Source organism: Neofelis nebulosa, chromosome 17 (genome assembly GCF_028018385.1).
Source record: "Neofelis nebulosa isolate mNeoNeb1 chromosome 17, mNeoNeb1.pri, whole genome shotgun sequence".
Lineage (NCBI taxonomy): Eukaryota > Metazoa > Chordata > Mammalia > Carnivora > Felidae > Neofelis > Neofelis nebulosa.
In genome coordinates this window covers 13,074,681-13,099,507 of record NC_080798.1, presented here as the reverse complement: position 1 = coordinate 13,099,507, position 24,827 = coordinate 13,074,681, and the positions used below count along the sequence as shown (strand labels likewise).

Sequence of the window (24,827 nt, the reverse complement as noted above, 5' to 3'; positions counted from 1 at the left end):
TGCTCTCTCTCTCTCCAAAATAAACACACACACACACACACACACACACACACACACACACACAGAGAGAAAATTAACAATTCCTGCTCTTGTGAGCATTCAGTTTGTAGAGGGGCTGGGAATGGATTGATCCAAGAATCCAGATGTCTTGCACCTGGAGGTAAAGGCCAAGGGACACCGGGGATCCCTGAGGGCCTGAGGATTGGGGTGTTTGCATTCCCAGGACTCAGGAGCACCACATCTGGATCCTCAAAAAATCCTGCAACGGGACACCTAGGTCCTGGGGAAATGGGGACCAGAGGGACTGAGTACCTACTTCCAGAGAGGTCTTCCCAGTGGGTGAAGACTTGTCTCTACACTCTGGTGAGTGGTCCACGCCAAAGTGAGTGATCCCAGGGGACTGTGGATCAAGGAGGGTTTCCTGAAGGAGGAGCACCTTGAGGAAGATCTAAAGAAAGAAGAGCCCTTTGTCTGCCTGTTCTCCACTGTCCCTCAGTTCTCAGCAGCTCTTTCTTGTCAGTTTATTCAGCTAGCAGACATTCCTTCAACACCTTGTTTGCACTTAGACCTTGTGCCAAGGACTCAGTAGTGACCCAAACAGCCCCAATCCCTGCCTCCTGGGACTCCCATTCAGCACAGGAAGACACCCTCATCAGCAGTGAGGACCCAGTGTCTTCAAGGCTGTGATGGGAGAAGCACAGGCAGAGTGATCAGGGCTGGCACAGAGGAAGCCCAGAGGAAGCACCTGTCTCAGCCCGGAAAGTCAGGGAAGGCCTCCTGGAGAAGGAACCACCTGAGCTATGACCTAAGTGATGAGTAGTAGGGTGGACTGAGGAAAAGTGCCTGAGCAAAAGGAACAGTATGAACAAAGACCAAGAGGTGAAAGGGAAGCATTTTTCCTCCTCTTTCATGGAATGAAACGTGTCCTATGGTGCTGAGGACATGGCAGTAACCAGGACACCCCTGGTTCTGACCTCATGGGACTCCCAGTCCATAAGGGACGCAGACCCATTACCAGTGATGACCTAGGGTGTTCAGGGATGGGAGAGGGGAGCTCAAAGTGGGATGCCTGGCCCAGCTGAGGGAGCCACGAAGGGCTTCCTGAAGGAGGGGACATCCCAAAGAAGACCTGAGGAAGGAGGAGCTAGCTGGTCAAGGGCAGGGTACAGGGAATAATTATGTGCCAAGGCCTGGAGGACAGGAGCCTAGAAGTTCCTAGAAATTGCCAAGAGCTCAGTCAAGTCAAAAAGGGTGGAAGCAGGGGGGGGGTCCCACAAACTGAAAATAGCAAAATTACCAAAGACTAAAGACGCATGCCTCCCCATCTCCTTCTCCCCGCCTTGACCTTAATGATGAAGGCCTCCATTCCTAAAGAGAGGAGAACCGGCCGTGGGACGCTTCGCGCTCAGAGATATCCAATAACTCGGACATCCTGCCTAGGAAGGGGCCCGGGACGCCTGTGCTAGAAACCACGGCAGCAATCACTGTTTTCCTCCGTGTTTAATTCGGTATCACAGGAGCACCAATAAATAGTTCCTTCCCGCCCCTGCAATCTTCCTCCTGCCCGGGGCAGGGCCCCTGAGGCTGGCTTCCCGTAGCGGGAAGGCACCTGCAGCCCCAAACGCCGCGGCTCGGGCCCGCCGAGCCGCGGCACCTGCAGGATTCCCGGAAGTTCCGAAGGGGCGGGCCCGGGGCTTTTCGACAGCAGGCGAGGCCGCGGGCGGGGCGGGGGCGGAGCCTCGCCAGTACACCCCCCCCCCGGGAGGGCGGGGCCCCTCAGGGGGCGTGATTCTCGTCCGCGGCGGTCACGATGACGTCCATCCAAATGCGCATGGCCTCGGGGCTCGGTGCCACCATGTAGAAGAGGCGTTCGTAGGTTTTCACGCAGAACGTCAGGCGAGGGTTGGGGCTCTGGAGTAAGCAGAGTGAAGGTGGTTAAGAGGGCATTTGGGTTCGAATCCCAGCCTTGCTACTTATGTGCTGTGTGGCACTGGACACGTTACTTAGGCTCTCTGAACCAAGTCCCCCATCTGTCTTCGTAAATAATGCTACCTACCTCACTGGGTTATGAAAAACAAACGAATTAACATTTGGAGGCTTCGAATTTGGGGAGCAGGAGGAATTTAGATGGAGGACTCATGTCCCCTTTGTAGTCTACCTTATATATTAGAAATACAAGCTTTCAAATTTCCCCTTTCCAGAATCTAGGTTCTCCTGGCTTGTCACTGGGGAAAGCTAGTATCTACACTCCATTTACTAAGTACCTACTTGCCAGCCCTGAACTGAGTAAATCCCTTACACACCATTGCCTGCTGTTAACCTCAACTCTGAGGAAACGGGGTTGAACTATGCCCATTTTGGAGGTGAGAAAAATAAAGCTGGCTACGGGAAATCACTTTCCTGAGGTCCCACAGCTGGGGTTCCAATCTGAGCTCTAAAAGGCCATAGTCAGGGCGCCTGGGTGGCTCAGTCGGTTAAGCGTCCAACTTCGGCTCAGGTCATGATCTCGCGGTTCGTGAATTCGAGCCCCGAGTCGGGCTTTGTGCTGACAGCTCAGAGCTGGAGGCTGCTTCAGATCCTGTGCCTCCCTCTCTCTCTCTCTGCCTCTCCCCCTCCCTTCCCTCAAAAATAAACATTCCTAAAAAATACAAGGCCATAGTCGGTTGCTCTCCAGAGCTCTCTAAATACTATACCAGTTGCCAACATTTACATTTCTGGCACTGCACTTGTACCAGTTTCGAATTCCTGAGTACTCTAGGGTAACAGAGTATGAAGTGACACCATGTGGCCCATTCCCATTTGGCAACTATGGGCAGAGGCTGAGAAACGATCATCTCCTTAAGATGGTCCCAGGAGGCCTGGGTCCTCACCCTGCCGTCTTCAGTGATTTATTCCCAGCTTGGCGTCAGAGCTTGCCAAATTTTTTGCTCTGGATCTTTTTTTTTTGCCCCAAGACAAGTAACAGTGGCAGAGAGCCTGAGACTGGGCTGTTAATTTTTGGTTGCTACAGTGAGATGACCGGTGAGCTCTTGTGCTGGGTGGAGTACCCTGATGGTGCAGTCTCTGGGTGGCCTTTCCCAGGGACAAGCTAAGGTTTGACTGCAGGGGCTCTGACCAGGAGGGCAGGGGGGCACCACACGAGGGCTTCACCTTGAAGGCACAGCGCAAGTGGTCGTAATAGACTTCCTCTATGGCCTGGAAGTAGATGACGCCTTTGAGCTTGGTCTCTTCCTTGTCTGATGGAGGGAGGTGAGGGAGAAACAGCCAGTGAGAGGTTTGCATCTGTGCGTCAGGGCGGGGATGGCCAGACCCAAGTCCAGAGACTGGTGCTGGGGTGAGGGACTGGTGACAGAGTCTGAAGGTCCCTAAAATACCCTGGTTGGGAGGTGGGTGAATGTTGAGGTTGGAAGGGAGACGGACAGGACTGGGGAATGGGGTCTGGGGAGCTGGAATCCTAGGTCCCTGAGTGCCTTGGTCTTGGAGAAGAAAAGAGACTCAAGGAGAGGTTGAGAATCATGGACTCTCCTGGAGAGGGAGGGTGAGGGGCCTGGACCCCTGGGTGTTGAGGGTGGGGGAGGACCCGGACAATGTCGGTTCAGACTCTTCCCGGGTGTCTTAGGAAAATGGGGTCTGGGGGCCAGAATTGTATGAAACTGTCACCCGTGTTACTGAGGAGGGCTGGGGGGTTGGATTCCAGGTTGTTCCTGGGGCTGGGGAGCCAGACTCGTGGGCTTAAGATAGAAGGGGGCGGGGGGGGGGGGGGTGTCTCTTAGACGTCTGGTGGGGAAGGCCTCCGCTGTGGCCACTTCCAGGGTCTTGGGGTCCCAGGTCCCAGGCGGCCAGGCGGGGCTTACCGGCATAGTAGGCCAGACGGCGTGCCTGGCGGTCAAAGCAGAACCACCGTTTCTTCCAGGTCTTGATGCGGCCGCCCATCTTCACCAGGGATCCGCGGCAGCAGCCCCCCGACACCCTCACGTGCGGGCAGTTTTCCGGGTTGTGGCCCCAGCGTTCCAGGTGCTGCCTGAGATCCAAGACCCGGGGGCCTGGGGGGCGGGGTGGGGGCGTGGGCGGGGCCTGAGGAAGGAAGAGAAGGGGGCGGCTGACATCAAAGGGTCAGGGAGGGGGCGGTCCTGTAGCTCACCTGTGAGGCCCGCCACAGCCTTTCAACAGCAATATCAAGAGTGGCCATCATGAGAATGATCGTGATCTGGCAGCTACGTTTCTGGACCATGGCACCTTGCCCAGGGCTTTCTAGCAGCAACAACTTGACTCCCCAGGACTGCCCTTGGGAACCGGGCTACTAGGAGCCCCATTTTACAGATGAGCAAATTGAGGTACAAAAATATAACATAATCCACCCGAGGTATCACAGGGCTTCTAGGTGGCAGAGCTAAAACACAAATCCAGGCCTTCCCGCCCCTAGAGTTCACTCTGAAACACAAGAGCTATGTCAGAGAAGTGAGGGAGCCCAGTGGGACCCTCATATCCTGTGCAACAGGGACCAAGTAAGTGATCAATACTTGAGAGCAGTTTCTACTACTATTGTGGTTATTCTTGTGATGAAATCAGCAATTCTTACCTGTGCTAAGCGCTTTATAAGGATAATCCCTCGGCCCCCTCAAACTCTCTTGGGACATAAGTACATTATTACCCCCATTTTATAGATGTGGAAACCAAGACTCAAGAGAGGTTAAGTCACTAGGCCCAAGTCACACAGCTAGAGCCGACAGAGCCAGGATTCACCAAGCACAGCGATCATCTCTGGTGGCCATAGAAGGGGAAAAAATTAAGGCAATGAAAGTGTCTACTGTTCGTAAGGCCCAGCCTGATCGCACCTATTCTTTTCCCTGCAAAGAATGGTATAATCCCCCACAGTCACACTGAGGCTCAGAGCACTGTGTCTCAGACTTGAGCGCACAGGCAGACCCCCTAGGAATTTCGTTAAAAATGCAGCCACAGGGGAGGGGTGGGGAGGGTGGCTGGATGGCTCAGTAGGTTGATCGTCCCAACTGAAATCAGTCGGTTGATTTCAGCTGGAGTGATGATCCCAGGGTCGTGGAATGGAGTCCCATCTCAAGCGTGAAGCCTGCTTGAGATTCTCTTTCTCTCTCTCCCTCTGCCTTCTCCCCCGATCACATGCTTGCTCTCTCTTTCTCTAAAATAAAAACAATACAATTAAATTAAAAAAAAATTTTTTTAAATGCTGCCTCGGGTTCGGTCAGGGGTGGGTGTGAGGTTCTTCATGTCTAACAAGCTCCCAGGGGTCAGTGCTGCTGGCCCATGGGCCACGCCTTGGGTATCAAGGGCTGAGAAAACGAGTTGAGGAAACAGAAGTAAGGCCAGAGCAAGGAGGGTTGAGAAACAGAGGAGACTCACTGCATGGAGATGGGGAAGGTGGAGGGCAGGTGCAGAGGAGCTGGAGGAATGCATAGGAGGGGAAGAAGCAGTTACAAGGTCAGCCAGCAGGGCCTGGAATCTTCTATGGGTCCTGCCGCCAAATCCAGACAGTTACACTAACGGTCACCAACGTGTATGAAAGGTCTCACTCCGTGTTCAGCACTGTGCGAAGTGATCACAGTGGTGATCACCTCCCTTCCTCTCAAAAATAAAACAAAAACAAAACAGAAAAACCAAAACCAAACCAAAACCAAAACCAAAACCAAAACACCGTCTATTGTCCCCATTTCCCAGATGAGGCAACTGAGGCTTCTAGACAGGCAGTGACTCACCAAGGTTACCCAGGTAGGACGTGGCAGAGCGGGGCCCCAATCCAGGAGAATAGACGGGCTCGGACTCGCAACTCCACCGCTGCCCCTCCATGTCACCCCCACGGAACCCCTGCCCCTCTAGGAGCCTCGGTTCCCCTGTGCTGAAATTCGGGGCTATCACAGCACCCTCCTCGCGAGGGTGTTTCAAGGACAAGCTCTCGAGCTCTTGTTCAGGGTCCCAGCCCCGCGATCGGGCATGCGCACAAGAAGGCGGCCTGGGGTGCAATTGGGGCGGGGGTGGGGGAGGCGCGACCAGGCACAAAGCAGGGGGCTGATGAATAAATGATGATGCTCCAAAGCAGGACTGCTTCATTTTTAATGAGGCAGAGCTCATGCCTGACAGCCCGAAGTCTCCACTGCCCTTCCCGGTATATTTTACTCCTTGGCTCTTATCAGCCCCTGACACGCTGTTTATTTTACTTATTGATGCTGGTGTTTTTTCGATGTGCCTCCCTAAACGCCAGCTTTCCCCAGGGCAGGGACTGTCATTTGGGTCACTGCCGTACCCCAGGGTCTACCACACAGTAGGCACTCAAATATTGGTTGAAAAAAAGTAATAATAAGGAAAGGACAGATGGTTGAGAAAACAAAAAGCAGGTTGGGAACAAAGTGATCATTTACGGGAAAAATAAATTCACAAAATATGGTTCGATCGGTGCACGTGGAGAAGTATAGAATAAGATTCGAAGTCTTCTCAGCAAGAGAAAATGCTTGGGCCTCCAGAGGTACAATGGGCGACCCTCACTTCCCCCAACGCAAAGCATTTGTATTCATTAATAGCATGAATAGCATAGATAAAAATAAAATTTTAATGAGGAACAGTCAGCTAAATCCAGAATATGCAAAACTCTACAGGATACATGACTCAATTTTTTTTTTTCCCACCAATAAATGGCATTTTTTAAAAAGTAGGGAGGGAGGATTGTTGTTTTTTTTTTTTTTTAATGTTTTTATTTATTTTTTGAGAGAGATACAGAGCAAGAATGGGGAAGGGGCAGAGAGAGACAGAGAGAGAGAGAGAGAGAGAGAGAGAGAGAGAGAGAGAGAGAGAGAGAGAAAGAGACAAGGAATCCAAAGCAGGCTCCAGGCTGTCAGCGCAGAGCCTGAGACGGAGCCTCAACCCGTGAACCTGGAGATCATCATGACCTGAGCCGAAGTCGATGCTTCACCGACTGAGCCACCCACCCAGGCGCCCCGAGAGGGTTCTTAGTATTAGAGATTTAGGAGACATTTTAAATGCATTGTGTGTACTTTGTTTGGATCCAGATTTGAATAACCAACCATAAAAAGACATTTCGGCGACCATTAGGAAGATGTGAGTATGGATCACACATTAGAATGTTACAGAATTATTAATCATCTCATAAACTATGACAATGGGATTTTTGTTATGTTGAAAAGAGAACTTACCTATTGGAGATACACAGGTATGGACGAAATGATACAATGTCTGAATTTGCTTTAAAATATTCCAGTGCATGGGGTACTGGGTGGCTCAGTTAGTTAAGCGAGGGACTTCAGCTCAGGTCATGATCTCATGGTTTGTGGGTTCGAACCCTGCATTGGGGTCTGTGCTAACAGCTCAGAGCCTGGAGCCTGCTTGTATTCTGTGTTTCCCTCTGTCTCTGTTCCTCCCTTGCTCATGCTCTGTCTCTCTCTCTCTCTCTCAAAAATAAATAAACATTAAAAAAAAAAAATGCTTTAAAATATTCCAGTGCAAGATGGGAAGTAGGTGAGGGATCAGTAAAACAAAGCTGGCAAGTCAAACAAGATTCAAAACTGATTATCACTGGGGCGCCTGGCTGGCTCAGTTGGTGGAGCATGCAACTCTCGATCTTGGGGTTGTAAGTTAAAGCCCCGCGTTGGGTGTGGAGATTACTTAAGAAAAAAAAATCTTTAAAAAAGGAAAAAAAAAAAAAAAAAGAAAAAAGACTGATAATCACCAAAGCTGCATGTTGGGTATACAGGGGCTTATCAATCTATTCTACCTCTGCATAGGCTTGAATATTTGTATAGTGAAGTTTTTTTTGTTTTTTTTTTTTAATTTTTTTTTTAATTTTTTTTTTTTCAACATTTTTTATTTATTTTTGGGACAGAGAGAGACAGAGCATGAACGGGGGAGGGGCAGAGAGAGAGGGAGACACAGAATCGGAAACAGGCTCCAGGCTCCGAGCCATCAGCCCAGAGCCTGACGCGGGGCTCGAACTCACGGACCGCGAGATCGTGACCTGGCTGAAGTCGGACGCTTAACCGACTGCGCCACCCAGGCGCCCCTGTATAGTGAAGTTTTTTAAAGAATCGAACACATTTTTAAAAGTTTTGCAAAGCCTCAGCATATAGTTGCCCTCATTCTACAGTAACTGCTGACGTTGTCACCTACTTATAGAAGAGGAAACTGAGGCACAGAGAAGTAGAGCATGTTACCCGAGGACATGTCATGGATATAGTGGGAACAGAAACCAGGCCTTTTTAGTTCCCCTCCCCTTGCCAAGGTCACTTTTCTATGCCTTTCGAGGAGAGGAGAGGGTGAGATAAAGGGCAGAGGCCAGGGCAGAAACAGAGCAGGGAGGTGAGGCTGAGGGCAGGGGTGGACTGACCATGATGGCAGGTACAACAGGGCCTGAGGAACCTTCTGTGCTTCTTCTCATCCTTTCCTGTGGGTTCAGGAGGAAGGACTCAATGAGGATGCTAACCAATAAGAAGTGGGGGAAAACTTACTGGATCCCTGGGTCTGAGGGGGGGAGGGAGGAGGGGCTGGGGGCCTGAACCCTTGGATCTGAGGGAGGAGGGGGCTGGGCGGCCTGAACCCCTGGGTCTGAGGGGGAATGGGCTGGGGGGCCTGGATCTCTGGGTCTGAAAGGGGAGGGACTGGGGGCGTGGACTCCTGGGTCTGAGGGGGGATGGGCTGGGGGGCCTGGATCCCTGGGTCTGAAACGGGAGGGACTGGGGGCCTGGACTCCTGGGTCTGAGGGAGGAGGGGCTGGAGTAGGATCTCCTGACCCTAAGCAGGAGGGGCTGGGGTCTCACCCTGGCCTTGAGCAGTCGCTCCCTTTCTGCCACAGCCTGCTGCAGGAGCCGCTCCATGCGGGCGATGTCTGGGTGGAGGGCCCCACAGCTGGGAGGAGGGAACAGAGACCAGGGCAGGCTCCAGTGGCCTGGCCTCTTCCCATTTCCCCACCTTCTCCCTGACGTCTCACCTGTTCCCAGGGCCACAGTTCAGCAGCTGATAGAGTGGGTGTCTTCCAGAGTCTCCCGATGTTGCTGGGAGGGCCGAGCCCTGCAGGGGTCCTGGAAAAGAAGGGCCGGGGCTAGGGGACCAGGATGCTCCCTTGTCTGAGCACCCCCCACCCCTTACAGGCATCCAGATTCCTCCATCGTTGCCAGGGGAAGGGTGGTGGTGGGGAAGGAGGTACGTGGGAATAATGGGGGGGGAGGTGCGGGGAGACCCTCACCAGTACAGTGGAGGGATAGAGGTCGGGGGGATCCCCTCTGGCTCGCTCTCTCTCCCCTCTTCCGGGGCAGGCTTCCAGTCCTCTGGAGGCCGATGGAGCCCTACAAACAAACGCACAAGGCCCATGCACACAACAGTCTCAACTGTTAAGCCGGAGGACTGCCAAGGAAAACCAGTAGCTACTCGGCTCCTATCAGAAAGCCACTGTACATGTGATGCTGGGGAAAAGCAGCTAGTCACCAAGGACCACACAGGGCAAGGCGCGGAATGGCAGATTTAGAGACAGGAAGTAGATTCGTGGTTGCCAGGGGATGCGGGAGGAGGAAATCGAGGGGTGACAGCTATAGGGTGCAGGGTTTCTTCTGGGGGTGATGAATATGCTGTAAAATGGATCATGGCGGGGGGCGCCTGAGTGGCTGAGTCGGTTGAGCGACCGACTTTAGCTCGGGTCATGATCTCATGGTTTGTGAGTTCGAGCCCCATGTCGGGCTCTGTGCTGACAGCTCAGAGCCTGGAGCCTGCTTCGGATTCTGTCTCCCTCTCTCTCTGCCCCTCCCCCTCTCATGCTCTGTCTCTCTCTCAGAAATAAACAAACATTACAAAAAAAAAAAAATTAAAAAAAAAAAACAAAAAAAAAAACAGATCGTGGGGATGGCTGCACCACTCTGTGTGTGAATATACTAAAAACCACTGGATTGTATACTTCAAATGGATGAACTCTAGGGGCACCTGTGTGGCTCAGGTGGTTAAGTGGCTGACTCTTGATTTTGGCTCTGGTCACGATCTCACAGTTTGTGGGTTCGAGCCCGGTGTCGGGCTCTGCGCTGACAGCACGGAGCCTGCTTGGGATTCTGTCTTCCTCCCTCTGCCCCTCCCCTCCCCTGCTCGCTCTCTCTATCTCTTTCTCTCTCTAAATAAATAAACTGGTAACCCAGGCTGTGCCCAGGAGGTGGACTGATGGATGGAAACAAGGGTGGGAGAGTCATCTCCCTGAATATCCTGCCATACCCTTCAAACGTTGAACAAGGGGAATTTTGGCTTTAAAAAAATAAATAAACATAACAACCCAATGTAACCTGTGCTCCTGGACCAGAAAAAACTTCGGTTTTTGCTAGAAAAAACAACGGTGGAACAGCTGACAAAATACGAATAGGATCTGGTTATTTTACTAGTATTATCTCAGTGTTAGTTTCCTGAATTTGATCACTGCACTGTGGTTATATAAGAGAGTGACCTTGACCTTGGGTAATAAATGTAGGAAGGGTTTAGGGGTAAAGGGGAATCATGCTGCAGAGAAAGATAATAAAGTGTGTGTGTGTGTGTGTGTGTGTGTGTGTGTGTGTGTAGAGAAAGGATAAGAAAGAAAATGTCAAATGTGGTAAAATGTTAATTACAGAACCTGAATGCCAGGTGTATAGGAATTCCTTCTACTATTTCTGGAGTTTTTCTGTAAGTCTTACATTACTTCAAAATAAAAAGTTACTAAAAAATGAAGACAAACTTATTTGACAGAGAGAAAGAAAGAAAGAAAGAAAGAAAGAAAGAAAGAAAGAAAGAAAGAAAGAAAGAAAAAGAAAGAAAAAGAGAGAAAGAACAATGAAATCATTCTAAAAAGAAAAACAGGGTTGCCTTGGTGGCTCAGTCTGTTAAGTGTCTGACTCTTGATTTTGGCTCAGGTCATGGTCCTGCGGTTGGAGAGATAGAGCCCTGCATCGGGCTCTGCACTCAGGGTGCGGAGCCTGCTTGGAATTCTCTCTCCTTCTCTCTCTGCAGCAGCATGCTGCTGCTGCTTTCTCTCTCAAGATAAATAAACTTAAAAAAAGAAAGAAAGAAAGAAAGAAAAAACAGCAACTCTGCATAGATAATAAGGGATGATAAAAATAGGAGCGCCTTGGGGCGCCTTGGGGGATCAGTCAGTTAAGCATCCAACTTCAGCTCAGGTCAAGATCTCACAGTTCGTGAGTTCGAGCCCCGTGTACAGCTCTGTGCTGACAGCTCAGAGCCTGGAGCCCCATTCAGATTCTGTGTCTCCCTCTCTCTCTGCCCCTCCCCTGCTTGCACTCTCTCTCTGTCTCTCTCTCAAAAACAAAGAGACATTAAAAAAATAATAATCATAAAAGCTCCTGGCTGGCTCAGCCAGTGGAGCAGGTGACTCTTGGGGTTGTAAGTTTGAGCCCCATGTGGGGTATACAGATTACTTAAAAATAAAAATTTTTATTTATTTTTTTAAGTTTATTTATTTTGAGACAGAGAGAACATGCACATGTGCACAAGTGAGGTAGGGGCAGAGAGAGAGGGAGGGAGAGAGAATCCCAAGCAGCTCCCACAAACCACAAGTTCATGACCTGAGCCAAGACTAAAGAGTAGGACGCCCAACCAACTGAGTCACCCAGGCGCCCCCAAAATAAAACCTTTCCTTAAACAATGATGTGTGGGTTTTTTTAATGTTTATTTTTTTTTTTAGTTTTGAGAGATGGAGAGAGCCTGAGCGGGGGAGGGGCAGAGAGAGAGAGAGAGAGGGAGACAAAGAATCCCAAGCAGGCTCCGCATCGTCAGCGCAGAGCCCCATGCAGGGCTCAAATTCCCGACCGTGAGATCACGACCTGAGCCAAAATCAAGAGTCGGACGCTTGACCTACTGAGTCACCCAGGTGCCCCCAAAATAAAATATTTTTTAAAAGAATAATAAAAACAATACACTGCATAATTTGAGCACCAGCAAGGGTACTCACTGCTGTAGATCACAACTCATCAAGATATTTAATCTGTGGGGCACCTGGGTGGCTCAGTCGGTTAAGCGTCCGACTTCGGCTCAGGTCACGATCTCGCGGTTTGGTTCATGAGTTCGAGCCCCACGTCGGGCTCTGTGCTGACAGCTGGGAGCCTGGAGCCTGCTTCGGATTCTGATTCTGTCTCTCTCTCTCTCTCTCTCTCTCTCTCTCTCTCTCTCTCTCTCTCTGCCCTTCCCCCCCTCACACTATCTCTCTCCTTCAAAAATAAATAAACATTAAAAAAAAAAGATATTTAATCCGTGAGTTAGTAACAGTAAAGGAAGGCAAGTCTCTCGACAGAAGTATTGCAATGAATTGGTGAAGAGGAACAACAGACCAGAATTTTAGCACTTGAGACCCCTCATAAACTAAAGATGGAGGCACCCATGCCAGAAAAAGAGAAACAGGTGCACGGCGCCCAGTACAATGCTGACCCTGCATCTGCTCAGGGCCCCACAGTCAACTTTACAGGAAATATAAAGAGGCAGAGAGGTGACAATGACCCCCATGAGGCAATCAGCAAACCCTGCCTGAGAAACTCCACAAAACGCCCATCTGGCTTCCTCCCCAAGTAAATTGCCAAGGGGACAAAAAAAAGAAACAGAGGGGAAGTCTATAGATTAAAGACTTAAAGCATACAGACACTTAAAAAAAAAAAAAAAGAAAAAGAAAAGAAAGAAAAGACAGAAAGAAAGAAAAAGAAAAAGGAAGACTAAACTATAGTGTGTAGGGACACACACTTAACTGACGGAACTTTAAAGCAAAGAGAGAGACTATAGATACTGTAAAGCTCAGGCTGGTGGCCATTCTCTAGGAGGCGGAGGGGGTCATCATTCAGGGCATGCGGCGGGTTTCCAGAGCAGCTGTTGGGTCTACCTCCTGACATAGCTGGCAGTTCCAGAGTGTTCCCATGTAATCATTAAGCTGTGCAAGTGTTCCACGTGATTTTCTACACTCATGTTATCTCTAACAAAAAAAAAAAAAAAAAAAAAAAAGTTCCAGGGCGCCTGGGTGGCTCAGGTCATGACCTTGACGATTGCGAACTCGAGCCCCGCATTGGGCTGTCCGCTGTCAGCACAGAGCCCGCTTCGGACCCTCTCTCTCTCTCTCTGCCCCTCCTTGGCTCACGCTTTCACTCCCTCTCTTCTTTCTCTCAAAAATAAACATTAAAAAAAAATTTTTTAAGTTTGAAAAAATAAGAACTGCGAGTATTTATCAAGTGCTCATTATATGCCTAACAATGTACCTGGCACTCCGCAGAGCTACCTAAACTTCTAAAAGCCCACAGGGGGGCTCCTGGGTGGCTCAGTCGGTTAAGCATCTGACTTTGGCTCAGGTCACGATCTCACGGCTTTGTGAGTTCGATCCCCTCATCGGGCCCTGTGCTGACAGCAGGGAGCCTGCTTGAGATTCTCTCCCTCTCTCTCTGCCCCTCCCCGCTCACGCTATCTCTCTCAAACATAAATAAACATCAAAAAAAAAAAAAAAAAAAAGGAAAAGCCTAAGGAGCTGGGAAAGTTTCGTTCCCCTTCACAGGGAGGAAACTGAGCCCATGTCTGTTCACTCTTTCCTTGCTTCAAAAGATGTTCCCAGCACATCCTTGCTGAGACCTTAGACACCTGGCACTGAGGAAGTGAGTCGGCAAGGTGGACTCAAGCCTTGTCTGCATGGCACTTATGTTGCAGGAACTAAATAAACCATCATACAAGTAAGTGCATCATCAGAAATTGCTGTGAGATGGGGCACCTGGGTGGCTAAGTCGGTTGAGCGTCCGACTTCGGCTCAGGTCAGGATGTCACAGTTTGTGAGTTCAAGCACCACATCAGCCTCTGTGCTGACAGCTCAGAGCCTGGAGCCTGTTTCCGATTCTGTGTCTCCCTCTCTCTGTCCCTTCCCCACTCATGCTCTGTCTCTCAAAAATGAATAAACGTTAAAACAAAAAAAATTGCTGTGAGCAAAGATAACAAGGTGTCAGAAAGGAGGATCACCTTCCAACTGGAAGGGTGGGTCTGGATGTTGACCCTAAGGCCCAAAGAATGAGAGTTGGCCAGGGAAGACTGAGGGGAACAGTGTTTCAGGTAGAAGCAGCAGCAAATGCAAAGGCCCTGAGGCAGGAGCAAGTATGGGATGTTGGCAGGTCAGCACTCCTGCAGCTCAGCAGAGCGTGTATGGGGGACAGTGGTGAGAAGCGGACAGGGGCCACATCGTGGAAGGACTCATAGGCTGAGGTGAGGAGGCCCAGAGGGCCACTGACAGCTTTTGGTGGGGAGGACTGAAGGAGGAGGGGTCATGATCGCTGGCTGTTGTGTGGGAAACAGATTGCTGGGAGACAAAAAGTAAGGTGGAGAGAGCTATCAATGAAGAAGCTGGTCTAGGGTCCCCAAACCAAAGATGAGGGTGGGAGTAGGTGGAAGAAGGGCGCTAATAATTATAATACTACTAATAATTGTAATTATAATCATAGTAACAGCAGCACATTCACCGAACACCTACTGCGTGCCAGGCATCATGCTGAGCACTTTAGCCACTAACCAGTGGGTTCTGTGATTCCCATTCGGCCGCTAAGTAAACTGAGGCAAAGAGACATGTCTCAGTTCAACCACCTAGGAAGTGGCAGAACAGCTGGACCCAAGCAGGGTCAGGACTCTCAGCTATCACGTGATCCTGGGAAGGTGGGGGGAGGGTTGGATTTGGGAGGGATTTAACAGGGCCTGGAGGCACAGAGAGGAAGGAGCAAGGAAGAGTATTATTTGTTAATACTCTTCATTTGTCTGTGTTTACCTGGCTGAGTAAATAAATACTCCCCGGGCTCATCACGTGCCTGGCGGTCCCCAGCTGCTCCCTCCGCTAGCCACGTTGCCCACTTGGATTCTGAAGGATTCCTGAGACACCCTTGCCTCCTGAAAGGCAGGGGCCGTGGAAACAGGCAGACCTGGTTCAAAGCTATCTCGGCCACTTCCTGGGGGTGTGACCTTGGCGATTCCTGTCTTCTCAGGCTTGATTTCCTCTCTGTAAAGTGAGTGCCGTCCCACCACCCTGCTGCTGCGGTTGGTGCAAGGATGATGTGAGTGACCTCGTGCAGAACACCCAGGAGAGGGCCTGGAACGTTCCCCCAGGTGACATCCAGGCGCAAGGTGGGTATGAGATCCACGCAGTGGGTATAGGGCCCACGGGAGCCAATAGCTCAGGTAATAACTCCATAGGAATGGACAGGGCCTCCCAGCAAGTCTTTATAGATATGCAATTTACTTCTAAGGATCATAATTACCCGAGGTCGTGTTGCCTGGCAACCCAGTTGTCACTTCACCTTTATCAGGTTGCCAGGGGAACCAGCTGGAGAGTTCATTTCCCATAGGGAAGAGCTGCAAACCCTTCACCCAGATAATAATGGGACCTACTTCTGGGGGTTCTTCTGAGCAAAGAAGGAAATTTTTTTTTTTTTTTTTAAATTTTTTTTTCAACGTTTTTTATTTATTTTTGGGACAGAGAGAGACAGAGCATGAACGGGGGAGGGGCAGAGAGAGAGGGAGACACAGAATCGGAAACAGGCTCCAGGCTCCGAGCCATCGGCCCAGAGCCTGACGCGGGGCTCGAACTCATGGACCGCGAGATCGTGACCTGGCTGAAGTCGGACGCTTAACCGACTGCGCCACCCAGGCGCCCCGGAAATATTTTTTATAGATAGATTTATTTCATGATATATGTATTAGACGGTACCATGTAACACTGCCAATATATGACTGCTTCTCACTCCCAAATAATAGCTTCAAAATGATAAAATGGCTTAGAGGGCACCTGGCTGACTCAGTTGGGTAGAACATGTGACTCCTGCTCTCAGTGTGGTGAGTTCAAACCCCATGTTGGGCATGGAGCTACTTAAAAAGAATGAATGAATGAATGAATGAATGAATGAATAAATAAATAAATAAGATAAAATGGCTTAGAGCAGACCCTGGCCTACCTTAAGCCTTCAAAAATCATGACTGCTGGGGCACCTGGGTGGCTCAGTCGGTTGAGCGTCCGACTTTGGCTCAGGTCGTGATCTCACTGTTTGTGAGTTTGAGCCCCGCATCGGGCTCTGTGCTGACAGCTCAGAGCCCGGAGCCTGCTTCGGATTTTGTGTCTCCCTCTCTCTCTGCCCCTCCCCCACTCACACTCTCTCCTTCTCTCTCAAAAATAAACATTAAAATTTTTTTTGAAAAATCATGATTGTTACTAATCAATAAATACTATATATTACATATTACACACTGCATATAATTATATCAGACAATACAATAACGTTAACGATAATTAAATATTAACTAATGGTATCATTGTGTGTACAAAAAAGGACGCATGCACACACGGGTATTCACAACAGCACTGCGTAAACTACAAAAGCCTCAAATCCCCAAAGCCCCATTGAGGTCAGGCTCAATGCCCCCCGTGTAGACTTCTGTACCCCACCAGAGCCTGGAGCGGTTAATGCACTGAAAACAGTGCCTGGGTTCAAATCCCATCCCTGCTGCATTCCAGTGAGATAACTACCTTCACCTCCCTGCCTCCATTTTTTCACCTATAAAAAAAATGGAGGCAAGAACCCACCTGGTAGTATCATTGCAAAGACCAAATGACTGAATCCATGCGAAGCATTTGAAACAGTGCCTGGGGGGCGCCGGGTAAGCATCGGACTTCAGCTCAGGTCATGATCTCATGGTTCCCGAGTTCAAGCCCGGCATCGGGCTCTCCCCTCTCAGTGCAAAGCCCGCCTTGAATCCTCTGTCTCCCTCTCTCTCTGGCCCTCCCCAGCTCACGCGCACCCTCTCTCTCAAAAATAAACGAACATTAAAAAAAAAAAAAAAAAAACATAAAGATAAAATAAAACGGTGCCTGGCACACTCCAAGGACTCAACAAATGTCAGCTGTCACCATTATTATTGCTTATACTGTTGTCGTTAGAGTCATTAAAAATGATGAGCAGCTCTGAACGTATGAGTGGAAAACAATCTCCATGGTAGAGTGTGAAGTTAGGGAAAAAAAAGTTAGCCAACGAGTGGCTGACGTACACATTTTTTATTTTTTATTTTTTTTAAATTTTTTTTTAACATTTATTTATTTTTGAGACAGAGAGAGACAGAGCATGACCGGGGGAGGGTCAGAGAGAGGGAGACACAGAATCTGAAACAGGCTCCAGGCTCTGAGCTGTCAGCACAGAGCCCGTCGCGGGGCTCGAACTCATGGAGCGCGAGATCATGACCTGAGCCGAAGTCGGCCGCTTAACCGACCGAGCCACCCAGGCGCCCCACACACTTTTTAAAAAAACCGCTTACGTGATATGCCAATGTCTAAGCGCTTACGACGCGACCGCGCCCCTGAAACAAAGCTTTTCACCTAATATTCACCCCTACCTTGTGCCCACCTCTGACACTCTCTACTCTGTTTCATTTTGAAGAGTTAGCAACAACCCCTTCAACGAATGTTGTAACCCGTTAATAAGTGGGGACCCCCAGTGTTAGGGAGAGCTGGAAGGAGGCGTACCCAAGAAACAAGTAGCTGTGCCAGGGAGGGGGGCTGGGGCCAGTGGGGTGGAGAGAGGAGGCCTTTTTATCAATCTTTTAAAATGCTACTTTTAAAACGCACTCCTGGGTGAAAGGGGGAACACTTCTGCACTGCTGGTGGCAATGCAAACTGGTGCAGCCACTCCGGAAAACAGTGTGGGGGTTCCTCAAAAACTGAAAAATAGAACTACCCTACGACCCAGCAATTGCACGACTAGGCATTTATGCAAAGGCTACAGGTGTGCTGTTTCCAAGGGGCACACGCACCCCCATGTTTATAGCAGCACTAGCAACAAGAGTCAAGTTATGGAAAGAACCCAAATGTCCACTGACGGATGAATGGATAAAGAGGATGTGGTATCTATATACAATGGACTTATTACTCGGCAATCAAAAAGAATCTTGCCATTTGCAACTACGTGGAGGGAACTAGAGTGTGTTATGCTAAGCGACATTAGTCAGAGAAAGACAAATACACGATTTCACTCATACGTGGAATTTAAGATACAAAACAGATGAACATAAGGGAAAGGAAGCAAAAGTAATAAGAAAACAGAGAGGGAGACAAACTGTAAGAGATGGTTTGAACAATACAGAGAACAAACTGAGGGTTGTTGGTGGGGTGCTGGAGGGAGGGGGATGGGCTAAATGGGTGAGGGGCATTAAGCAGGACACTTGTTGGGATGAGCACTGGGTGTTCAATGTAAATGATGAGCCACTAAATTCTATTCCTGAAACGATTACTACACTATATGTTAACTAATGTGGATTTAAATGAAAAAAAAAAAATTCTATTAAAAAAGTAATTAATTAATTTTTAAAAATAATAATAAAAATAAAATGTCCTCCTGGAGGTACCCGGTTCCATTTTGCCAGGGGAGCGGGGGGGGGAAGGGGGGGATATCAGGCAGAAGAAAGAAAATCGAGACGGGAAGCTTGAGCCTCATAAAAATTAAATTAAAATATCCCTCGATCACGCCTCCCTGTCCCCCATGCCCCCGTGGCAGAGCGAGCCGCCGTGAAAGTTCTGGAGACGCAGTGACAGGAAGACACGGGGGGTGGGAAGGTACCTGCAGAGAGCTGTGCACAGAGAAGAGGCAGGAAGAAGTGGCGGTGGCAGTGTGGGCGGCGGGGTCCTGCAGCACCAGCAGTTGGCGGTCTGTCTTCTGGGTGAACAGGAGCTTCAGGAGAGGGGTCTGAAGGTTAATGGGAGCCACAAAGATCACAGATGACCCACCAGTTCCCCGATGCTCTGGCTCATGGCTCCAGCGTCAGCCCATCTCTCAGACGGAGAAACAAAGGCTCAAGGTGACAAGAGAGCGAGACCCTGGTCTTAGGGAACAAGGGCTCTGGGCAGAGACTGTTTGTTGGTTCCCTGGGGGGGCGGAGGGGGGGCTCCGGGGCCTGAACTCCTGGGTCCCAAAGGTAAACGCATTTAGGGGGCTGAGAAATGCAGATCCCAAGGGAGAAGGGGCCTGGGGGCCTGGACTCCTGGGTCTGAGGGGGGAGGGGCTGACAGGTGCAGGACATCCCCTTACCTTAGTGAGGGCCTGGCTGGACTCAGAGAAGTCCCCTCCAGGGGTTCCCTGAAGGCAGTTAAGCTGGAGCAGTCGGCTCCGTTCCTAAGGGAGAGCAAAGTGATCACGACTTCCCATATCGCAGTCGAAATGGGATGTCCCAGCAGCCTTCCCTGACGCCAGGAGACATCCTGGGGTGCCGCGTGGCGACGGGATGCCCCCAGAGGGAAGTGAGGACAGCTGCACAGGCCTCCAGGAGGACTTACCTGCGTCAGGGCCTCAAGGGCCTCCTCCTTCTTCTGGCTCAGCCCCCTGCTCTCAGCTGCCATCTGCTCCCCCAGCGCCTTGAGCTGCTCCTCTAAGACCTGGATCCGGCGCTGCAGGGCACACCCGAGTGACCTGGTCACTCAGCTGCCCCAGGGCTCCCGGCTGGCTCCCACAGAGCCAAGTCCTCCTCCAGAGCCCGGGGTTCGTCGGACCGCGTAACAGAGACCCTGGGACTTGGGAGCTGGGGGCTCAGAGTTAAACTCCCTGGTGCCCTCTTCCCTTTTAGGGGTCCAGAAGAGACCTGGGGTGGGTTGGAGGGGCTGGAGGGTCCGATGTACAGATAGAGACCGAGGGAGACAGAGACCCAGACAGAGTCGCGGTGAACAGAGAAAGAGACAGAGAAACAAACCGGAATAGCTACAAAAAAGAAGGACCGAGATAGACCCCCAAGAGAAAGATGCAGAGAAAAGAGACAAGATGCGACAGAACGGAGACAGACAGCAGCTGTGTGAGACAGGAAGGGAGAAGAGACAGTGACAGGAAGAAGATCCAGAAGTGGAGGTGGGCAAAGGAGACCCATGTCAGACCCTTCTAATTGAAAACTTTAGAAAACTTTGTGTTAAATATAGTCAAAACATGTCACTTTTTCCAGTAGGACCTGTCCGACCATTGAATACGAAACTCCCAGAGAGGGCCGGCAGGGTTCTCTTTTTGGACTTGGGTTTGAGAGGCAGAGAACGCGGTGGCGAAGACCGAGTAGGTTCAGATCCCAGCTCTATCCTCTACAGACTGAGTGACCTTTGGAAAAGATTACTCGAGCACCTTGACCTTCAGTTCCTGTACTTATAAAGTGGAAAGAAGGTAAGGGGTGCCTCCTAGGATTCTTGAATGATTCAATGAGCAAAGACTCATGAAACATTTAGGACCGTGCCTGGAACATAGTAAATGCTCCATAAACATCAACGCTTGTCCCTGCTCCAAAGAACGGGACCCAGGCGGGAAAGGAGGACAGAGAAAGGGCCAGTCGTGGAATGGAGGAGACAGAGGGCAGCAGCGAGGGAGGCAGGGCCAGCCCGGCCCGACTTACCCTGTGCTGCGCCACGCTGGCCTGAAGTTCCCGGACCTTGGGGTCCAGTGCCTGGGCCCTGGGGCTGTCCCGGTCCTCGTCCTCCCGCCGGCTCTCCTGCTCCAGCTGCTGGAACTCTAGGTCCTCGTAGGCATGCTGGGCCACATCCAGCTGTTCCCTCATCTGTGGGTGGGAATGCAAAAAAAGACTGGGGCCCAGGGGGTAGTGGGCCGGGGCCAGGAGTCCCGGTCAGGGAGGTAAGAGGGACCTGGGGATCTAGCCTCCAGAGTCCTGGGGCTTACAGGGCTGGGGCCTGAACTCCTAAGGGAGGGAGGAGGGGACTGAGGGCCTGGACGTCTGGGTCCGAAGAAAAGAACGGCTCAGACCCCAGGTCCCCGAGTGTATCGGGAGGAGCCTCACCTCCTGCACCCCCTGCAGAAGTCGCTCACGCTGGTCCTCTGGCTGTGAGTCGAGTTGTCCCTGGGCCTCCTGGAGTCGCTGGCGAAGAGCCTCCACCCGATCCCGCTCCTGGCTCAGTTGCTTCTGTTCCTGAAAGAACAGCCGGGCTCTGAGCCACAGTCTGGACACAGGAAGTGAAACAGAGGCCAGCCCAGCCAGAACTCAGAAGCCTGCCTGGGTGCCAGGGCCAAGAGTGCAGGGACCCTATCTGTCTGGTTCTGTCTATCTGTAACGGCTGGGTCCGTTACACTCAGAACAGACTGAGACAATCAGGGCAGTGGGGCACAGAGACCGGGAATCGAGAGTTGGGAGCAATTTCTACAGGGGTGATCCAAGACTTCCTGGGTGGGAGGAGTTTAAGGCAAGCCTCAAAAATCAGGGAACATTTAGGGGCGCCTGGGTGGCTCAGTCAGTTAAGCCTCCGGCTCTTGATTTCGGCTCAGGTCATGATCTGATGGTTTGTGGGATCGAGCCCCACGTTGGGCTCTGTGCTGACAGTGCAGAGCCTCCTTGGAAATCTCTCTCTGCCCCTCCCCTGCGCGCGCTCTCTCTCAAAATAAATCAACTTGGGGGCGCCTGAGTAGCTCAGTTGGTTGAGCATCCAACTTTCGATTTTGGCTCAGGTCATGATCTCACAGTTTGTGGGTTCAAGCCCTGCATCGGGTTCTGTGCTGACAGCGTGGAGCCCACTTGGGTTTCTCTGTCTCCTTCTTTCTCTCTGTCCCTCCCCTGAGCTCTCTCTTTCTCAAAATAAATAAAGAAACTTTAAAGTAAATAAATAAACTTAAAAAAAAAAAAAGAATGAGGGGCGCCTGGGTGACTGACTTCAGCTCAGGTCATGATCTCAGGGTTTGTGAGTTCGAGCCCAGCATCAGACTCTGTGCTGACGGCTCAGAGCCTGGAGCCTGCTTGGGATTCTGTGTCTCCCTCTCCCTCTGCCCCTCCCCCGCTCATGCTCTGTCTCTCTTAAAAATAAATAAAAATTTTTAAAAATTTAATAAAAAAAAGAGAACGAATAGGTTCTTAAAGAATTTACATACAATATCATAGCTGGGATCGGTGTTTAAAACTGGGGACAGGGAAGCAAATTGGGGGACAGAAAACAAAACGGGAAGATTAATCACTGCTGAAGCCGGTGGGCACAACCACATGCCACCATCCGACTATTCTGTTTGTTGGTTTGGATTTTTCCCAGTATGACATTTAAAGACCAAAGAGGCGGGGCGAAGGAAGACCCCACTCCCGCAACCCCACCCCCCCCCGACCCCCCGCCGTGAGTCAGGTTCTAGAATCAAGGTCAGGGAGGGAGAAGGAAAACAAGTACATCTGAAAAAAAAAAAAAACAACAAAAAAAACAAGTACATCTGCCCATTCCCCACCCCACCCAGACCAAGTATCCCCACTTGGGGAACGGGGATAACCCTGGGGCTCGGGTCCCAGGAGCACCACCAGGAATATCCGTCCCACAGGAAGGAAACTGGTGGTGAAGGTCCAGCAGGACCAGACCTGTTCCCGCTGTTCCCGGCTGCCCTGCTCCGTTTCCACCTGCTGTCCAAGCAGCTCCCGGAGTTGCTCCTCCTCGCGCCGGGCAGCCACTCGCTCCCCAGCCAGCTCACCCCGCAGAAGGGCTACCTCCACCTCCATCTGTGGAGAGAATGCAAGGACTGGGGCCCAGAGGCCTGGGTCCGAGGACGGTGTGGAGGCGGGGCACTCGGACGCCTGGGAATCTGAGCTCTTGGATTCGGAGGGAGGATAGGGCCGGAGGCCTAAGAATCCGATTCCGCGGGAGGAAAGGCCTGGGAGCCTGGCCTTGAGGGCTTCCCTGGAGCTGGGGCCAGACTTCCCACGAGGTCCGCGGCCTCACCTCGATCCTCAGCTCCTTCCTCTGGCGCTGTAGCTCCTTCACTCGCTGCTCCATCAGGGCCACGCGGGTCAGTGCCTCCAGCTGCTGCTCTCGAAGCCGCCGCGCGGCCCCTCGCACCTTCTCTCCAGGCTGGGTGGATGCGGGGGCCGTGGCCGGGATCTGTGCTGGGGGCGGAGCCTCCCCCTGAGGTTGAAGGGTGCGTGGTCAAGAGGGGAGGCCTCACCCCTCAGCCACCGGGTAGGTCCGTTCCCCACCGCATTCCCCGGACTGGGGGTCCTGATCAGCCCCAGTCAGTCGCCACGCCCGGTGATTCAAGTGGGGGAGGATGTAGGTGCGGTGTCCCCCGGCCTGGGAGGAGGCCCAGGGGCTGGCAATAGGGGAGGGGGTATGTGGCCGACTCAAAGAAGGTGCCTTTTTGGATACCCAGGTCCCATTCCCGGCGCTGCGTTTTCATAGGCCCGGATCTCTGTCTCTCTGGCTCTCTGGCTCCCTCTCTCTCCCTCTCCCCCTCCCGCCCCCCCCCCCCCCCCCCCCCCCGGGTCTGAGTCTTTCCCTCTGTTTGGGCTTTGTCTCTCCGACTTAGTATCTGTCTCTATCTCTGAATCGCTAGGTCTGTCCCTCTCAGAGTATGTTCCTTTCTCAAAATTTGTTTCTCTGAGCATCTCTGTCCTTTGTTTCTGGGTTTCTGTCTGTGTCTCTATCCTCATCTCTCTGAGCCTCTGTCTCTGGTCTGTGTCTCTGTCTCTTTTGGGTCCTTGTCCTTGTCTCCCTGTCTCCGGGTCTCTCTATACCTGTCTCTCTGTCACCCGCCAGTGCCTCTCTCTGGGTCCCCCCGTGACCCCTCCTTCGCCCTCCAGGTCCCTCACCGCGTCGCGGCTGCTCTCCGTGCTGCTGCCTTCTCCCACTTCTTCCTCTTCCTCAGCCTGCTGCTCAGCTCCTCGGCCGCTGGGAAGCTCCTTCACTCTCTGGGGCTCCTCGGGGGCCTCGGGGACCTCGGGCGCCTCCGGCTTGTGGGCGTCCCCCGCGTGCACCTGGGGCTGCGTAGCCCCATGGGGCCGGTCCTCCGCGTCGCACTCCGGTACCGGAGGCGGCTGGCACCCCTCCTCCGGGCCGCTCGGCGTCCCCATGGCCGCTTCGGGCTCCGGCGGAGTGGGCTGGCCCTTGCGTTCCCGGGGCGTGGTCTGGCAGCGTGGGGGTGTGGCCCACGAGGCCAGAGCCGCTCCCGACCGCTCGGGCGCGTGGAAAAGAGCTCCAGGAGGCGGGCCTAGGAGATCAAAGACTGGAACTGAGCACTCGGAGGCGCGGCCTGGAGTTTCTGGGGGCGGGGTTCGATGGCTCCCAGGGCGCCACACCCCCGAAGGCCAGACCGGAATTTGAGTCGGGGTCTTAGCACGCCCCCTACTGGCCTCTCCCTCCTACCCAAGGGTCTAGCCTCGGACCCTCCCGGCAGCCCCTCACAATGCCTTAGACCACCCAAGAGCGACCCCATCTCCTTCTCCCTCCGGGACTCCGGCGTCCGGACTCCCGTATCCTCCTTTCCCGAGCCTTGGGAGACTTGGCTGCGACTCCACCTGAAGGGGGAGTAGCGCCCCTGCCTTCTCACTCAGGGATCCGGGAGTCGGGGCTCCTAGTTTCCCTCTCTACACAAACCAAGAGTCTGCGTCCTCTGCTCCTCCCCGGGGCTAGATTCCCAAACTGCAGCCTCCCTCCTCCCCCGGGCGCCCAGAAGGCCGAGCTTCCAGCCCCGTCTTCCCCCGCAGCCCCGGCCCCCTCACCAGCTCAGGCTTCGGCGCGCTTCCCTCTGCGCTCCGGGCGCTGCCTTTTCGGTCTAGAGGACAGGTGGCTGGGGAAGAGGGAGGAGAGAAGCTGTTCTGTCCCCCTCCCCAGCAGCCCGGAAGTGGAGGGGGGGGACAACAGGTCCAACAGCTCCCGAGGGAGGAGGGAGAGACCAGCTTGCCCCGCCCGCGGCCGCGGCATCCGGCCATCCCGGCCCCACCGGCCCCACCCTTGGAAAACCCAGCATCGCGACCCCCCACTCTGCCTCCAGTACCCCCCCCCCCCGTTCCTGTCCCCTAAAGGGCTACTCGTCTTGATCACCTATGTATAAATGCCTCCCTAAGGCCCA

General features: G+C 52.2%; 1 protein-coding gene across 2 annotated transcripts; it reads right to left on the bottom strand.

The window, feature by feature from the left end:
* Window positions 1-1,481: 1,481 nt before the first annotated feature.
* On the bottom strand, window positions 1,482-24,599 carry PHLDB3 (pleckstrin homology like domain family B member 3). 2 transcript variants are annotated; one of them, XM_058706543.1, is made up of 16 exons: window positions 24,478-24,598; window positions 23,569-23,966; window positions 22,703-22,885; window positions 22,345-22,482; window positions 20,800-20,928; window positions 20,401-20,562; window positions 19,313-19,423; window positions 19,068-19,151; window positions 18,600-18,710; window positions 9,221-9,320; window positions 8,966-9,056; window positions 8,796-8,883; window positions 8,366-8,422; window positions 3,855-4,074; window positions 3,151-3,236; window positions 1,482-1,911 (listed from the first exon to the last, which is right to left on the bottom strand). In XM_058706543.1, the coding sequence occupies exons 2-16, from the start codon at window positions 23,827-23,829 to the stop codon at window positions 1,777-1,779; spliced, it is 1,956 nt and encodes a 651-aa protein (XP_058562526.1). In that variant the 5' UTR covers window positions 23,830-23,966; window positions 24,478-24,598; the 3' UTR covers window positions 1,482-1,776. The 2 variants fall into 2 exon arrangements, with proteins under 2 accessions (XP_058562526.1, XP_058562528.1); XM_058706545.1 differs by lacking the exons at window positions 1,482-1,911; window positions 3,151-3,236 and having other exon boundaries at window positions 3,961-5,155; window positions 24,478-24,599.
* Window positions 24,600-24,827: the final 228 nt, after the last annotated feature.

What these genes read in the sequence shown, in the direction of transcription:
- PHLDB3 (XM_058706543.1), bottom strand. Translation starts at nt 23,829, where the DNA reads ATGGGGACGCCGAGCGGCCCGGAGGAGGGGTGCCAGCCGCCTCCGGTA. An exon ending in CCAGCCAGGCCCTCACTAAG is followed by an intron (nt 18,711 to 19,067) that starts GTAAGGGGATGT and finishes CCTCTCCTGAAG; the next exon opens with CTCCTGTTCACCCAGAAGAC. An exon ending in CTGTTGTACCTGCCATCATG is followed by an intron (nt 4,075 to 8,365) that starts GTCAGTCCACCC and finishes TTCCTTCCTCAG; the next exon opens with GCCCCGCCCACGCCCCCACC.